The 17106-nt window shown below is 39.2% G+C and overlaps 2 protein-coding genes across 2 annotated transcripts; one reads left to right on the forward strand and one right to left on the reverse strand.

The window, feature by feature from the left end:
- The first annotated feature begins 3993 nt into the window (after positions 1 to 3993).
- On the forward strand, positions 3994 to 8954 carry LOC133462520 (akirin-2-like). The gene is made up of 6 exons (XM_061743800.1): positions 3994 to 4138; positions 4634 to 4807; positions 6575 to 6718; positions 6821 to 6958; positions 8164 to 8235; positions 8359 to 8954. The coding sequence occupies exons 2-6, from the start codon at positions 4636 to 4638 to the stop codon at positions 8367 to 8369; spliced, it is 537 nt and encodes a 178-aa protein (XP_061599784.1). The 5' UTR covers positions 3994 to 4138; positions 4634 to 4635; the 3' UTR covers positions 8370 to 8954.
- A 193-nt stretch (positions 8955 to 9147) lies between these two features.
- Positions 9148 to 16510, reverse strand: orc3 (origin recognition complex, subunit 3). Its single transcript, XM_061744288.1, has 20 exons — positions 16333 to 16510; positions 16178 to 16232; positions 15988 to 16085; positions 14701 to 14839; positions 14470 to 14574; positions 14212 to 14375; positions 13965 to 14110; positions 13716 to 13875; positions 12593 to 12706; positions 12377 to 12510; positions 12159 to 12222; positions 11941 to 12057; positions 11752 to 11831; positions 11403 to 11536; positions 11209 to 11303; positions 11013 to 11110; positions 10791 to 10932; positions 10571 to 10687; positions 10242 to 10321; positions 9148 to 9428 (listed from the first exon to the last, which is right to left on the reverse strand). Exons 1-20 carry the CDS (start codon positions 16354 to 16356, stop codon positions 9323 to 9325), a joined length of 2172 nt encoding a protein of 723 aa, XP_061600272.1. The 5' UTR covers positions 16357 to 16510; the 3' UTR covers positions 9148 to 9322.
- Positions 16511 to 17106: the final 596 nt, after the last annotated feature.

Consider the following 17106-nt stretch of genomic DNA (forward strand, 5'->3'; position numbering starts at 1 on the left):
GTCTACATGTCTGGTATTTTTTTTTAAATAAAATGTAAAAAAAAAAAAAACTGTGTCTGCATATGCATGTGTGTTTGTGACTGTGGTTCATAAAGCTTTAGTTATGTGGCCCACTAAACATTATCAGTTTGACACTTATGTGGAAGTGATTTACAAACAGTTCAACCTTAGAGACCTTAGATTATGGGGCAACGGTCTGAAATCTCTCTCCCAGCCACATCGTTCAACTCTTCCAGGAGGACACAGTGAGACGTTGCCAAGGGATTTGAGAGACACAATCTCTCCTGTGAGTCCTGAGTCAGCCGTGAGACCTCTTCTCACTGGGATTTGTGCAAAATATCTTCCTTGTAAGGCTCTAGAAATATTTCTAGTTTTATTTTATTTTATCCCTCAATCCATTTTTGATACCCATATTCCTATGAATGTTCTGCTGGGATAATATCCCAGCTCCCTTCAGGTGAAAAGATGGGGGCCCTGGACAAGTACACCAGTCCCTTGCAGGTCCATATAGGCAAGGCAAGGCAAGTTTATTTATATAGCATAATTCAACACAAGTAATTCAAAGTGCTTTACATTGACATTAAAAGCGGCAAGACATAATTAGACAGTAAATAAGAAATAAGATTGAATAAAATTATGAATAAGATGATAAGAAAAGAAGTAAAATAATAAAAGGCACAAGCTGTTGAAAATAAGGGCAGTAGAGTACAGCAGGTAAGTATTTAATTTAGGAGTACGCTTGAGTAAACAGTAATGTTTTTAGGCCTGATTTAAAGGAGTTGACAGTTGGAGCAGACCTCAGGTCTACAGGAAGTTTGTTCCACCGGTGAGGAGCAGAATAACTGAACGCTGCCTCACCTTGCTTGGTTCTGGTTCTTGGGAACCACAACAAACCAGATCCAGATGAACCTCAGGGGTCTGGGAGCTTCATAGGGAACTAACAGATCAAGCATGTATTTTGGTCCAAGACCATTCAGTGCTTTGTAGACCAGCAGTAAGATTTTAAACTCTATCCTTTGACTCACTGCAAGCCAGTGTAGTGATTTCATGACCGGTGTAATGTGGTCCAGTTTCCTGGTGTTTGTAAGGCGGCATAGAGATGAACAACCAAACATTGTCACACTCACTCCCACGGGCAGTTTAGATTCTCTTGTTAACCTCACAAACATGTTTTTGAACTGTGGTTGGAACCCATGCAAGCACTGGGAGAGGGTGCAAACTCTACTCAGGAAGACCTTTGACTTAGTCAAACCAGGAACCTTCCTGTGCGAACCACCAAGCCACCATGCTGCCCTTACTTTATTTTAAATGTTATTTATGTTTTCACTTTGCACACACACAGTTACACAGACATACACACCTGCTCACTCACCTACATAATCACTCTATAGTTTTGGGGACAGTTAATGGCAGTAGCCTTGATTCAGTTTCAGAGACCTGAAATGGTTGCTGCTTGTGTCTCTGCCTGTTCTCGCGTCTGTTTGTTTTCTTTGTTTTGTCTCTTGCAGATTTCAAAGGCTTGTGTGCCCATTGTGCGTTTCCCTGTGTCTCTTTCATTTCAGACTAGCAGTGATGCCACCCCCCAAACTCCCCCTCACACATTATATGTTATATATTAAATTAATTATATATTAAAATGCATATATATGCTTTAGGTTTTTACCAAACTTGGCATTAACCATTAATATATATGCAGACAAAAAGGAAATTTGAAATTTTGTTATTTTTAGAAACCATAGAAACGGATGTTGAGAATTTCTGTCCTTTAAGTAATCTTTAACAACGGCAAAACTACAATTTCAAACCGTAAAATCAAGTCACCTTTGTTCCTGTATAACACTGCCCTCTTATGGAGACTGTTAGAAAATCATATAAACTAGTGTAGTATGAACAGTTTTGTCGAAGGAACTGGGGTTAGAGACCATCAGATACATAGCTATAGTTTAAAAAAAAAAATATCAAAGGGCATTTGAAATGAAAGGGCATTTGAAAATGTGTTATTTTTAGAAACCATAGAAGCGGATGTTTAGAATTGTTGTCCCATGAGTAATCTTAAGGCTTTTAGAAAATCATATATAAACTAGTGTAGTATGAACAGTTTTGTCGAAGGAACAGATCAAATACATAAGAAAAGAAAAGAAAAGAAAAGAAAAGAAAAGAAAAGAAAAAGTGAGTTTATTCTATACGTTTCAGCTTTATCATCTTGTTCTTCTATCGCAGTTTCAAACCCTGAATGTTTTTTTTTGTTTTTTTTATGAAACTTTATTTCAATCCCAGAAAATACAATAACATTAAAGTAAATGGCAGGCATCATTCAGTAATATAAAGGCAAACATACATAGGCATCATTATAGTCCAAAAAGTATAAAATTGTTCACTACACAAAAAAACTACATTAAAGTGCAAGTAGTTCGTGACATTTACAATTACACTAAATAATAAAAGGAAGGCAATACATTCAGATATCTGTTGTGATAAGCTATACACGGGAAGTATTATAACTTATCTTATATAATAACGGCACACGGATACTTATTAGTTTCAGCTGAACTCGGGAGCTTGGTTTATTTCCAACGTCTCAGTCCGCACCTGCAATTCTCACTGACTGTTAGAGCAGCGCAATACATCCGGTTAAGGATAGACTTTCAAAGTAAAAGCTTTAGCAGTGGACATTGCTAAACATTACAATATCCGTAAACATTTCTTTTATGAGGTTGACAGTGGTATTAATTTTTTTGTTATTAACCAATTGTATTGTCTCAAAATACATTTTGAAATCAACTTTAAAGGGAACTAAGGATGGACAGGTTTTGGAGAATTTTGCCTTATGAATGTGAAACTTAGCAACAAGAATCATTAAGTTGACCAGTTGTTGAATTTTGTAATTTTGGTTTTCGTAATATAGTAAGATATCTTTAGCTTCTAATTTAATTACATTATTAGTTTGTATGTCAAAAAATTCTTCAAATTTTTTCCAGAAACTTAAAGTATGTTCACATTCATAAAACAAATGTATGATGGTCTCTTCGTCATGTTTACAAAATACACATCTGCTATCAATGTCTACAAATTTGGATATAAGTTGGTTGGTGGGGTAAATATGATGTAAAATTGTATATTGGACTTCTTTTAATTTGTTTGAGATTGCAAATTTATAGGGAAGGAGCCACGCTGTTTTCCATTGAATGTCCGAAAAATGGGAGTTCCAAACAAATTTCCCTCTCGGGGTTATTTTCCTTTTACTGTAGAAGTAGTTTCTTATGTGTTTATTAGTGTACTTATTATTTCTATTCAAACCCTGAACGTGTTTTTTTTTTTTTCTTGATACGGTTGACGGTTGATTTTTTTTTTTTTTTTTTTTTTTATTATTAACAATTGCAAACATAACAATGATAAAAAAAAACTTCATATTATGCAAATTCACGTCGAATTATAACATATAAAGAGTACAACTCAAATAAAAAACAAAACAAAAAGCACAACACATTACAACCAGCCAGGGGGGATGAAATTATAACAGAAAGCCAAAACATTTACATACATTTATGGTTTTGATTGCCTTTGAATTATTAGAAAACTTAATAGAGTCCAGATACTGTTTTAATTCACAATGAAAAGTAAAAAAAGAGGGTTTTTTGCGTAAGAATTTATATTTGTGGATGTGGAATTTTGCTAGGATAATCAACAAATTAATAATAAACATTTCATTTGGCTTTGTTCTAATTGTTACGTGGTCAAAAACACCAAACAATACTTCCTTCCAAAATAAAATCAATTCTTTCAGACACAAAATTACACATATCACTCCAAAAAGTTTGAACAATGGGGCAAAGCCAGAATAAGTGAGTCATTGTTTCCGAATTTGCAGAGCAAAAAGTACAGTTTGAATCAATATTTTTTTTGAATCTTTTTACAATGTGATCATTTGAAACCCTGAATGTGTTGTGATCATCACCATCACCGATGCCGTCACAGACGAGGGAAGTCTCGCGAGAAGACCGGGCTGCTAAGTAGCGTCAGCTAACCTCCCGAGTAACGGCCGACAGCTGGCTGCTCGTCCCTTTAACTTTGGAAACCAACTTTTACAACCGCACAAGTTGGAGGAAGCACGTGAACGAACCCACTTTACCCTCTCAAGGTAAAACAAGTCTGATTTCTCATCTTTCCGGGTGAAACTGAAACATGTCGCGGCGGCAGCGGCGCTAGCGTTAGCTTTGTTTTGTTTTCGACGAGCTAGCCGGTAGTGAGTGAAGCTGCGTTCCATTTACCTCGGAAATCGGAACTGGGAACTGGGAATGGCAGCCATCTTGGAATGGTAACTCGGGGGTGGTGAAGTTTTTCCCACTTTCCCAGTAGGAAATCCCACTTCGAGGGGCGTTCCAGTTGAAAATTCCGACTGGGAACTAGGAAATTCCGACTTCCCAGGACAAATGGAACGCGGCATGAAGCTGCGCAGCATGAACATGTTCAACATGTTCAACATGTTTCCCTCAGCCGCAGCACCGGCCACCTGGCCGGCCAGGGCCGGCAAACAGTGAACCACCAGCCATCCATACCTAGAATAACTTTGATCGCCTCGTTGTTGTGCTGGTTTTGGTGTGTTTTAACCGTTTTCTCCCCCTGGTGAACTCAGTCATGGCGTGCGGAGCCACCCTGAAGAGGAGCATGGAGTTCGACCCGCTGATGAGTCCCACGTCCCCCAAACGGCGGAGGTGTGTACCGGTGGCTCCGTCGTCCTCGTCTCCTAGGAAGTACCTCCGCATGGAGCCGTCGCCATTTGGGGAGTCGTCCTCCAGACTTAGTGCAGGTAAAGCTGGAGACAATCACCATCATTAATCACGATCATTAACCACTAGAGATCAGGAGATCAGTATCTGTATCTGTTTGTGGCTGCAAGAGTCAGTACTCTTCCAGCTGTTCTTAGAAATGTAATGCACTGTTTCATGTAGCTTCTGTTCTGTTAGTGCACAGGTCTGTGACTGTGAGATGTGCTAAAAACTTAAGATTAGAACTTAAAAATTGTTTTTTAAGCCTAAAATCTGTAATACTGTGCTGCCTTTATGATAAGATAAGATAAGAAATCCTTTAATAGTCCCGCAGACGCAGAGGGGAAATTTGCAGATTACAGCAGCAAAGGGGATAGTGCAAAAACAAGAGGCATCAATATCACACAGTAATAATAAAAACACTATAAACAGTATATACAATAATAATAAGAAGAAGGAGAATAAAAATAAATAAGAAGAAATACTAGTATATAAAAAAATAACAGATGGATATTTACAGATGTTATTTACATAATTGCACGTTGCAGAGAATGATATTGCACATTATATTCTAGTATGTATATTTATTGTCAGGTTGTTTGTGGTCTACTGTGAGCAGTGCTGGTTGTGTAGTCTCACAGCTGCAGGGAGGAAGGACCTTCTGTAGCTCCTTCACACACCTAGGGTGAAGGAGCCTGTCGCTGAATGAGCTCTCCAGTGCTCTGAATATGTCCTTCATGGGGTGGGAGTCCTTCTCCATCATGGATGACAGCTTAGCCATCATCCTCCTCTCTCCCACCACCTGTACTGTGTCCAGAGAGAAACCCAGGACAGAGCCGGCCCTTTTGATGGTTTTGTCCAGCCTCCTTCTGTCTGCAGCTGTGATGTTGCTGCCCCAGCAGACCACTCCATAAAAAATGGCTGATGCCACAACGGTGTCGTAAAATGTTTTCAGGAGTGTTTCCTGCACACCAAAAGCCCTCAGTCTCCTGAGCAGATAGTCTGCTCTGGCCTTTGATGATGTCGTATGATGACTACAAATGCCGCTTTTGATTTGTTATTAAGGTGTTTAACACAAGTGATAGTTTCAGTTGCATCTCTTAAAAAAGAAAAGGAAAAAACATTCTTATGGGCATTTTTTCTTCTACAGTCACAAAGAAAATGCTTCGACATTTTAGCCTTAGTTTGAATGTGCAGAAATGGCAACAAATTACAGCTTTATGTATAAAAAAAAACCTGTTGTATTCTCTTTGTTTACCTTTTGTTTTTTACATCATTGTAAAGCATCAATGTGACAGTGATTTCAAGATTTATGGTGAAATTCTGACTAAAATATCAGTTGTGAAAGAGAAAACATACTAGGAAAAATTGTCTTTTAATTAATTATAAGAAATTGATAAAACACTATTGCCATTGTTATATTTTCCAGTTGTTCTGTTTCATAAAAAAATGTACCTCATGTGTGTAAGTATTTATTTATATGAGATGAGCACTAAACAGACGTGTGTATCTGTATCTGTTTGTGGCTGCAAGAGTCAATACTCTTAAAGCTGTTCTTAGAAATGTAATGCACAGTTTCATGTGCCGTTTGGATGAGTGTGTGAATGGCATCATTGTCAATATTACCCTGGGAAGAGCTGTATCAGATACTCCTCTTGTCGCAGGAGACATTGGCTTAAAAGCTTGTATTTGTAACTCTCCCTGCTGGACAGGTTTTATGTTTTGTATGTATTTTGTCCTATGTTATTTGTTTGTTTTTGTATGGACCACGAGTCACCAATAAACTTCTACTATACCCCCCGCACTAGAACAAATCCTCAACAGCATCAAACAAGAGTACAAACGCATTCAAAAGAGGAAGCATCTAGATGGGAGCTACCAACAGTCGGACTGCTGCTATTCTCCAGAATCCCCATCCCAGTTGTCTAATATTAATGTTTCCAGCATCCCAGGTTTGTCTTTTGTAGTCCATCTCGCAACAGTTTGGACACACATTAAGGTAAACATGATGTCATTTACAAAAGCTCTTCTTTTTTTTATTGATTGTAACACAGGAAGCACCTCACCAACTAGAAAAGAACAACCGTTATTCACCCTCAGACAAGTGGGGATGATCTGCGAACGCCTGCTGAAAGAAAGGGAAGAGAAGGTGCGGGAGGAATATGAGGAGACCATGACTTCAAAATTGGCAGGTCGGTTAATTAAAAAAAATAAAAAAATTCAAGCAGTAGAACAAAGTCGAAAAGTGGAAAATATTTAAATTTGAAAAACAGGTCTCTCAGTTGCAGAGTATCTAAAGTTATTGATTTCCTTTCTGTCAGTTTAGGAAGACCCCTACACACACACACCAGAACTGAGTAAATAATTTTAAACAATGCTTCACTCTGTATAGTGCTGACAACTGCTTAAATTAACAGATGTCACACAATTGTTTTAAACTAGCGGTACTTGCAGGGTGATTCTGACCCCTCCTGCCCCTCAAAATAACACCCCTTGCATTTACACTGCCCAGCATGCATCGTACTCTGTCCAGGGAAATTAACAGGAGCTAAGCTAAAATCACCTAATGTCATGCAAACTATCATCAAGCAAAGAAAGAAAAGCTGGATGAAATTGCAAAAGACCAGATGAAAGTGGTTCACGCACGAGACCAGATGTGCACGCAAGACTGAATGAGGGATGCAGGATTGAATGGGGAGGGCACACACACCTATATGGTGAATGAACGTGTGTGAGAGTGAGTGTGCAACAGAGGTGTGCTGGATTGGAAACTGACTCGTGTGCCAGTGGAAAAATAGAGTTTATAGGAATGAATGCTATGGAGGAGGCGTTTAAAACTTGGCAAGTGGCAGAATAGAGGTATTTTCTAAAAGACCAAAGTCATTTTAAAGCTGTAATTTATGAACACATTTAGCTTGAAAAGGAACAACTCATGTACGGCACTAAATGATAACTGGTCTTGCACTTTTATGGCACTTTTTTTTGTTTGCCCAAACACCTGCACTACAAGTGTTGTCCTACATTTACTCTTTATCCAGCTGCATTACATACTAGACAGGCAGGCACTAAACTCGGGTCGCATTTCGCAAAACAAATTCAGCAAAGTTCGAGGTTTGAAAAAAAAAAAAAAGGGCAGAAATTGCCATAGTAACCAGTAAATGCAATGTACACAAAGAAAGGTGAAGATACTTATTACACTTAAAAAAAAAAAAAATATAGATCAGAATAACATATCTCTGGAATGACTGAATACGTAAGAGAATTATTCAGTGTTCAGTTTGTGTTGTATTTAAAGCTTTCTAGGCATGAGGACCAGGGTTGAATGCACTGCAGTATACAGTAGTACCTATTACAAATAAGCATACATAATTTCATACAGATTTGCTTTAAATTCCAGAACAATATGACACCTTTGTGAAGTTCACACACGATCAGCTAATGCGACGATTTGGGGAGCAGCCTGCAAGCTGTAAGTTCTCATATTTTATTTTAACATTCCTGATTCGCTGCCACAATTTCAGTAAGGAACGCTTGCCTTTTACGTTTGAACTCACAGGTCTGGTTTCTCTTATTTCATCTTCCTTTTCTCCAGATGTCTCCTGAGTGTGGCACAGAACCTCTACAAGACAGCCTTCACTTGCTTAATGTGATTCTCACAGAAGAAGAAAAAAACCAACTCATCATCATAAGAGATTCAGTTTAGCTAGTTAAAATGAAAGTTTTCTTACTGTGCCATATATGAAGCTGTTGTCAGTTGTTACCACTCTGTGAGCAACTAGGTGCTTCCTGATGTAAATGAATGGACCCTCTCTCTACCAGTGGCCTCCGTTTCTCCAGCCGAACATGTATCTACAGTTATCTCACTTTTGTAATGATTCCCAGCATTCCAGGCTTTGTCACTTGCTTCTGTTTGTTACATGTAAATACGATAAAGCGTTGGGAAGTTTTACAAGGTTTGCTGGTCAATCTTAAAGGATGTTAAAGGAGAAAAAGTTGAACAGAGAATTTATTTACAGTCTGTCCTGATCGTTTCTTTTCAGATTGAGCAGAAAGTGGGTTAATTTGCTTTTTTTTTTTTTTTCTTACCAGTGTTTTTTTTGTTGATTTTATTTATTTTGACATTTGTTCTGCTGGTATCACTTTTAACCAATGTATTTCATGGAGAAAAAAATAAATCTTAGACTTCAATCTTAATGCATGTGGGACATTCTTACAAGCTGATAAGGAAAACTCAAATTCTGCACTGTTCAAACTTTAAGTATCATGTTGTATACTCCACAAATATCGTCTTTCAGGGCTGAGAATCCTCTTTATAGTTTCCTATCATTGTTCTGACATGACCTGATGAAACCACAGCACAAGTTTGTACACAACATCCCTTTATTCAATTCAACACCAGATATGACGTGCATTTGAAAATGGAGAGAAAAAAGTTTGCACCATGACAACCAGGCACTGAATACTATTTATTACTGGAAAACAAGTCGATCTGCACACGAACTAAAAAGAAAAAAAACAGAACAGAGCAGCTGTTTGTTTTTTCTTGGCGGTTGTGGTCAGCAGCCTCCCCAGGTGAGTCGAGCCACATGGTCAGTTTTCTTCTTAGTTGACTTGATGAAGCCCAGAAACTCCAGCTCCGAGACGGCGCGGATGAAACGAGCACTGAAGTGCAGGTTAGGGAGTCAAATACTTAAAATTGTAATGTAAAATGTTTTTTTGGATTGACTTAAAATCAGTACAGCTATCGGACAAGGACTATACATCAAAATTAATAAATATACCAGCTATGTAACTTTGCCTAAAGTGTTTGAACTTCAGCTAAATACAAGCATGTTTTTGGAAACTTAAATTCCAAAAACATGCTTTGTGTGTCTGAGGTTTTCAGTGGATGACACGTCTGGTCTATTTAGCACCTAAACCCTCACTAAAAGGACATACTTGAATGTGGTTTGACAGATTTTTTTTTACAAAGCAAGTGAAACTTTCTCCTGAACAAGTCCTTATATGGAGCAATATTGTTTCTTCAAAGCCTGCATATGTTGTTCAGCACTAATGATGCCTTCACAGTTGTGCAAGTTAACATTTACCCCTACAGATGTTGCAGAGATGCCCAATGATCCCTACTTTTAACCCAGAAACACAAAGAATCCCATAATTTTCCTCCCAAAATGCATCTTAAATCCTTTATCCGTCTGACCAAAGAACAAATTATTGTGCCTCAATCTTCAACTCAGAAGAGGCAGATCTCGCCTCTTTGTATAAACCATTTAACTTGCCGTTGTGTGTACGCACGCACGCACACGGCCTGTAATTTTCATCACAGGTATATCAACTATGAGAGACAAAAAATGAAAAAGAAATTCCAGAAAAATCACATTGTCAAGTAATGTATTTGCAAATTATAGTGGAAAATAAATATTTGGTCAATGTTTGCGTGCATAAAAAAAAAAAAAGTATTTTGAACATCAAGGATACTGTCTGACTTCGTCCACTTTCCCAGAAGCTTCAGAGTCTGGACGGTCGGCCTCAGCTCCAGAAACCACGGTGGCATAAGACTAAAAAAAAACAAGTGTGTTTAGTCATGTCAGTATAAACATCTACCTGGTCCAGTATTTGATCCTCTGATCAATAATGTGATACAGTCCCCCTGGATCTATACGGCCTCTTCCACACAAAAAATACAAGAGCTATAAGGCAAAGTGGTCTGAATGTTATAAATAAAACAAACACTGTAGACATTTTTAGGTTTTACACAGAGATTTTTGTAACTGCAGTACATATTAATGTTTAAGATGAAGACTCACTTCCAGCCAATCATAGAGGTTGATCAGCCTGCCGCACTCCAGGTGGAGTTTGTACGCAATGCAGATGTCAGGAGCAGCGTTGGATAGCGTCCCATCCTCCGTCTTCAAGGTTTCATTCTGAAAGCGTCACACTTCTAGTAAAGTTTCTAATGATAAATGCATCACAAGAACTAGATGTTATTGAGTTCCACTCCCTCCTGTCGTTATACGTTAGCTGTACCTGCAGATAGTAGTGGGGATTTCTGAGCGCTTCCTGAATGGAGGTACGAGGAGTTGCGTTGAGGTGGTGTCTCACGGTGGCGGACGAGCTGTAGTAGCAGACCTCATGGAGAGTCTGAGACTCCGGCTGCGACAGGTGGCTCCTGGGTAGAACAACCACATTTGACAAATTAAAGTTTTGTTGTGTTTAAGTGCCACATGACTGAGTCAAGCCAGCGCTTACTTCACCAAGCCGTCGATAAACTCCAGGCTTTCCTTTCTGAGAGTCTCGAACGGACTCAGTTTCTTGGATCGACGAGACTCGTTCATCTCCAGCAGGGTCTGTATCGGGATGATAATACATTTGTGCATAAATATAAGTTTGTTTGGGTTTTTTTGTTATTTTTTTTTTATTTAAAAGGAGAAGTGAACCGACCTACCTTCTGCAGCTGGAACAAATTTGTTTTCTTTTGAAGATTTTTCACTGGAGAGGTGATATTTTCATCCTCACTGGATACGATTTCAGCAGCAGCAGCTTTAGGAAGAACAAATACAAGTGATGAAAGATGCGTTCATTTACAGCAATAACTGCAAGAAGACATAAAATGGTATTTTGAACCTTTTCACAACTTACAGTCCAGCTGCTTGAACTTGGCAAGAAGTTCTTCCAGCTGTACCAGAGCCTTCTTCACGCTCTTCGATTTGACAGACTTCAGAATCTCTGCACACTTCTGTAGCAACAAAATCAACTCATCTTTCGCCAGCATCCTGGAAAGAAAGGATGGCATTTAACAATTGCACTTCTTCAGGATGATTTGTTCAAAGGGCCTGATGCACAACAGAAAAAGAAAATAGCCAAAAAGGAGCTTAAAAGCCCTCCTCTTTAACAGCTCAGTGTTTTGTTTTGTCCACCAGGGGGCTGCAGTAATTTAAGAATACCGCCATCTAGTGGTGACATGTGCAAGTACGTGGAACTGACTTACTTGAGAAGACTCATGGCAGACTGGTATTCCTCAGACTCCCACACAATATTTTCTAGACATATCAAATAAAGCTCCATGATCTGCAATAAAGGAGAAACATGCTGTTAGGACATGGCAGGTTTGATTCTAGTACTTTAGAAATCAAACAAAAGAGTTATAAAGAGTTAGAAACAATAATCACTTTCTTGCCTGTTTTCCAAGAGGATATCGAGGTAAAGATGAAGTCAGTGTGTGGAGACACCTCAGAATGGGATAATAGGCTTTGTGATATTTGTGAAGGTCTTTTATCAGTTTGTGACACACCTCCTAAAAACACAAGGGTAAATAAAACAAAATGTTTAAGTTTTTTGGGGGGGAAAAGCATTTTTAACCCAATTGAAAAGATGAGTTTAAGAAAAGAAAAAAACCTTTAAGTGAGTGTCATCTGTCATCAGGTTGACTTGTTCTTGCTTCTCCTGTTTCTCCATGTACCTAAGAAAAAGACCAGATGTCAAAGCCTGCTTTTACATGCTGTGGGGGGAAAAAGCTGATCAACTTAGTATTTAAAAAGTATCTATAAGCAGAGTCATTATATAAATAAAAAAACAAGCCCAAAAAAAAAAAAAAAAGCCCACTGCTTGTTTACCTCTTGAATGATGGCAGCTGCCTGATCCTCTTCAAGTTGCCAGGACTGAGCTGCATCACATTAAGCAACGCTGCCTCCTTGGTGCAGCACAGCACGCTGAGCGGCTGTGAGTTAAAGTGCTCCAGAAGAGCCAGCTGCACAGACAGCGGGCAGAAATTCAGTCCTTCATATTCATGTATTCAAGCTGCACGTACACACCAGGACGCTGATCCTTACCTGCAGACCCTTTATGAAGTTTTTGACTGAGAAGTCGTGGTAGAGGAAGATGTTGGTCAGCACCTGCGCTACTTTCTTGCTGAGTTTAAAAGGGAACTTATGCGACAGGATCAACTAGACACAAGCGGAACAAGGAAGACGATTAAAACTGAATCCGTTTCATGGTTAGACAGATTGTAAAGCATCGTGGATAATGGATGTATGTGCAAAGAAGAAAGGAACAAAATAAAAGTCAGGTGTAACAAAATACTTGCACAAGGATTATTGAAAAGCTTGATTTAAGACATTGTGCCGTTACAGTTGTTCTCATACCCTAAAAAAGGATTAATTCATGTGACATCCAGCATTATATAATCAATTAGACTCAAATACACATAATGTCTGTTTCCTTTCTAAAGCTCATCAGTACCACAGCCACGCCCACCGATAAGGGGGGGCAAACGGGTCTGTTGTCCCGGGCCCTGGGTAGGGGGGGCCCAGAACTGGGCCCTCATTATTTTCTTTTATTTTAATTTTTTTTTTTTTTTTCTCATTAAATTATGGAATCATTTTTCAAAATATGCCTATTTGTGGAAAAATATGTAGTATTTGAGTTACATAAAAGCTTGTTATTTGTTTTCTTCCTAATTGTCCTTGTGGTCAAGAACCCCCAACACAAAAATAGTTTGGCTGCTGATCAAAATTTGATGTTATCTTTTATTTCAACCATTAGAATGGTCAAAATGTCTGGTCAACACAAGTCCGGTGCTCAGAAAAGAAGAGAAAAGAGAAGAGAAGAAGAAAATAGAGGCCTCAGAGATTCTCTACACAAATATTTAAAAAAAGGTGGTGACGGTGAAGCTGGAATTAATAAAGTCAGCGTAGAGCAAGGTAAGAAACAGCGCAGCCAACGTTTACCAACCTTGTAACTTAACCTAACTGGCTAGCTCTAATGTCAACGTCCATTAGCTTGTATGAAAACCTGAAGAGCAGAGGGAGAGGAGAAGGAGAGGGAGAAGGAGAGGAAGAGGGAGAAGGAGAGATCCGGGCGCACGGTGGCCCATCTTAGATTATTTTGTCTGGGGCCCCAGCTGGACTGTCAGCTGGCCCGACCACAGCACGCCTCATGTCAGCGTCAAACTACCTTGTCTATGACCGTGGCGAGGTGTTCCCTGCAGGACAGGGACTGGAACAGCTCGATGCACAGCAGCGAGGACACGGAGTGAGGCAGCATGTGCTGCACGGTGCTGGGCGACGTGGCGATCCCAAAGATGAACATGAGTGGGAGATGCTCGATGTACCGACTGAAGGACAGAGATAAAACCAAAGCACAGTTTTACTTGCTCAGAAGTTACCAGTAGTTTAGGTGTCACTCTCTGGAGAGCTTAGTTACCTGCAGATGAGTATGAAGTCTTGAAGAACCTTGGGGTTAAAAGCTTCAAAATCTTTAAAAATGATTACAAGAGGAGGCTGCTGATGCTGATGTTCATGCACGACTGCAGAACTGCGCTTCTTCCCAGGTGTCCCACTGTTGGATTCCTGACATAAAAGGGAATAATTGATAAGTGCGTTTCACTCATCTCATGCACATAACTGAAAAAGTCAATCTTGGCACAGCGCATGAGCTTTGTGACTCACACCTTTGTTTTTGAGATGTACCAGTCGCAGAGTGTACCGAGAGAGCAGCGGGTGCTCTTGTGGAGTTGAGTACTGGTCTGCTCAGGAGCCCCCTCATCTTCATCATCTACATCCACCTCTGTATCCATGAACCTCTCCAGGACCGTCTTCATCAAATGCTTCAATGCTGAAATGATTAATTCAATTAAATGATTAACCAAACGCACCAATATGTTTTACACTACAAATGCAGTGGCCATATTGAGATTTTAAGCCGTTACCTCCGCACTCTTTGGCCTGAACGGCGGCCACATGAGGGGTGACAGACTGCCGGAGCAGGTCAGAGAGACTTTGAACGGTCATGTCATGATCTGGCATGTTCACACCTATGGTGAATATTAAAAGGGAGGTCAGGATGGATACGCATTTCTCAAGAATTACAAACTAACACTGAGCACAGTAACTGTAAAACAGCCCAAACTAAGGTCACACTCAGTTTATCACCAGCGTACCCAGCAGAAGAGCGGCTGTGGGAATTTCACTGGCCCTCATCCGTGAGGCCCAGTCGCTGTGATGCCGAGTGGAAGAACACTTCCTGGTGAACTCAAGCAAGCTGTCCGAGATTCTTCTGTTGAGGTCGTTCTGTAAAACCTTCCAAGCGGCAGGAAATATCATTAAAACAAGGTGAAACAAACACTTTTCCTCAAATCCAATCATCTTGTCTGGTGAGTGCTACTCAATTCAAAAGTATTATTTTTTTTTTATAAATCTTTTTATTTTTTAGGCAATAACAGAATGGTTAAAAAAAATAAATCAAAACCAACCCTATCAAATATGCCATCTTTTAAACCCCAACCCACCCACAATCGCATGGCTGTACAAAATAATATATAGATGTGCAGAGAAAAAAAAAAACTACAGTACAATAATACAAAAACAGATTGTACGAAGATTGTAGCTAAGATTGTACCTAAACCCAATTCAGATTATTGCTCATCCCAATTCAATATTTGTAGCCTATCATAATAAACTAAGACAGGGAGCCATATTTTGCGAAACTTCACCAGGGAGCCTCTCAGTGTGAATTTGATCTTTTCTAATTTTATGTATAACAGAACAGACTTAATCCATCTGCTATGTGTGGGGGGGGGGGGGGGGGGACTGGTGCTTCCATTTAAGAAGAATCAGTCGCCTCGCAAGTATAGTCGTAAATGCAATAAAATTATGCATAGGCTACTATTACTAAAAGCGTCCCCGTCTGGTCTCACGCCGAATATAGCCATGAGTGGGAATTCAAAAGTATTATTGAGTAAAATCACCAACTAACCCATCTGTTGCAGGTTATCGATTACAAAAAAAGGAATATACAAGAGAAAAGAAAAAGGCATTTCATATAATCATAAAAGAAAAAAAATGAGGGAAAAAAATGTCTTTGGAGGCATATTTATTAAAAGCTATCCTGTTTTTTCCAGATGAGGAGAAAAAACAAAATTACAAACAATTTTGCCTCTTGCAGAGTTTTGCATCATTACACTTGATTATGATTGCTTCATCCAACCTCTATCATTTTAGTGTCCCATTATGCACAATTATTTATTTCCACTGTGCACCTCTTTACAGCCCTTTTGAATATTTTTCTCGTTGTTTTGAACCATGTATAAATCGTTTTAAATCACTTTTGCATTGTTTTTTTTCCACTCCTGACAATTCAAGGAAAAGCACCAGGGAGACCTATGAAATGCACCTTGACATTTTTATACATATCGATTCTTCTAATCCAATTTTTTGTCTGTTCTTACCTCAGTGTCATTTTTGATGTCATTCCACAGATCCTGGAAGAGTTTGAAGCGGATTTCACTGCTCTCAGCATCCTCACAGCCCCTGATGAAGTGACTCTCTGCAGGACAAAAACGCATCTAAATCAGCAGACAGCTCGTGATTTAAGACACTTAACTAAAAGAAGCATCTATGAGCATCGGCATATCTCACCCAAATCGAGATCCTGCTTCTTTCTCTTTGCACTCGGTTTAAAAACAAAGCAGCCCTGAGGAAAACAAACCGGTTAAAACAAACACGCATGGAGCCATCTTGTTCACGTGTCATTTATGAGCTTTATCAAACTTTTATGCAACAAAACGTGTTACCTTGGATACAGAAGTAGTAGACATGGTTGCTCTAAGTTCAGGAAACAGCTGTAAGCGTCTCAAAGGTCCGTTAGTTGGTTAGTTGCACCTCCAGAGCTGTTTTGGTGAAGTTTAAATGTCTCGTCTGACAGCGTATCGACTTCCCGCCAATGTGACGTTTGCGGAAAGAGTTGTGTTCAGGAACTCAACACCGACCACAGGGCGCGTTTCTATTCAGCCACATATGAAGGAAATTATCCAGAATTCACTTGTTGCAGTGGCTTAATAGGACTTAAAAGGGGGGGGATAAAAGAGTATAATTTAATTGTCTGGTTGCTGAAGGAGGAGCCCCATATCTGCATTTCATTGCGGTGGAAACGTGGTCAAATGTTGCTGATCTTGAACATAACTTCGTCCTCTCAGAGGCAATGATGGTCAGATTTCGATTTAGTTAAGTTTGTATTTTAACGTTATTATGTTTAATATATAGTGAATAGGCACCGATCTTCCCCCAAGCTGTTGCTCTAATGAACTCTCATCACTCATAGAGTCTCAGAGTAATCAATCACTGTGCAGCAATAATAATAATAATAATAATCACAATCATATGCTGTAGCAATGCACCTTTCAATAACCATGTCTACCTCATACTGCTGCACTTTCACTTTTTTTATTGTATATATGTTAATAAGAGCTGTCATTTTTCTATTTACTGTAGTGAGCGAAACAACCGGAGTCAAATTCCGTCTTGTTTGACCTGACTTGGCCAAATAAACCTGATTCTGATGTAATGTG

This window comes from Cololabis saira, chromosome 16, assembly GCF_033807715.1.
Source record: "Cololabis saira isolate AMF1-May2022 chromosome 16, fColSai1.1, whole genome shotgun sequence".
NCBI lineage: Eukaryota > Metazoa > Chordata > Actinopteri > Beloniformes > Belonidae > Cololabis > Cololabis saira.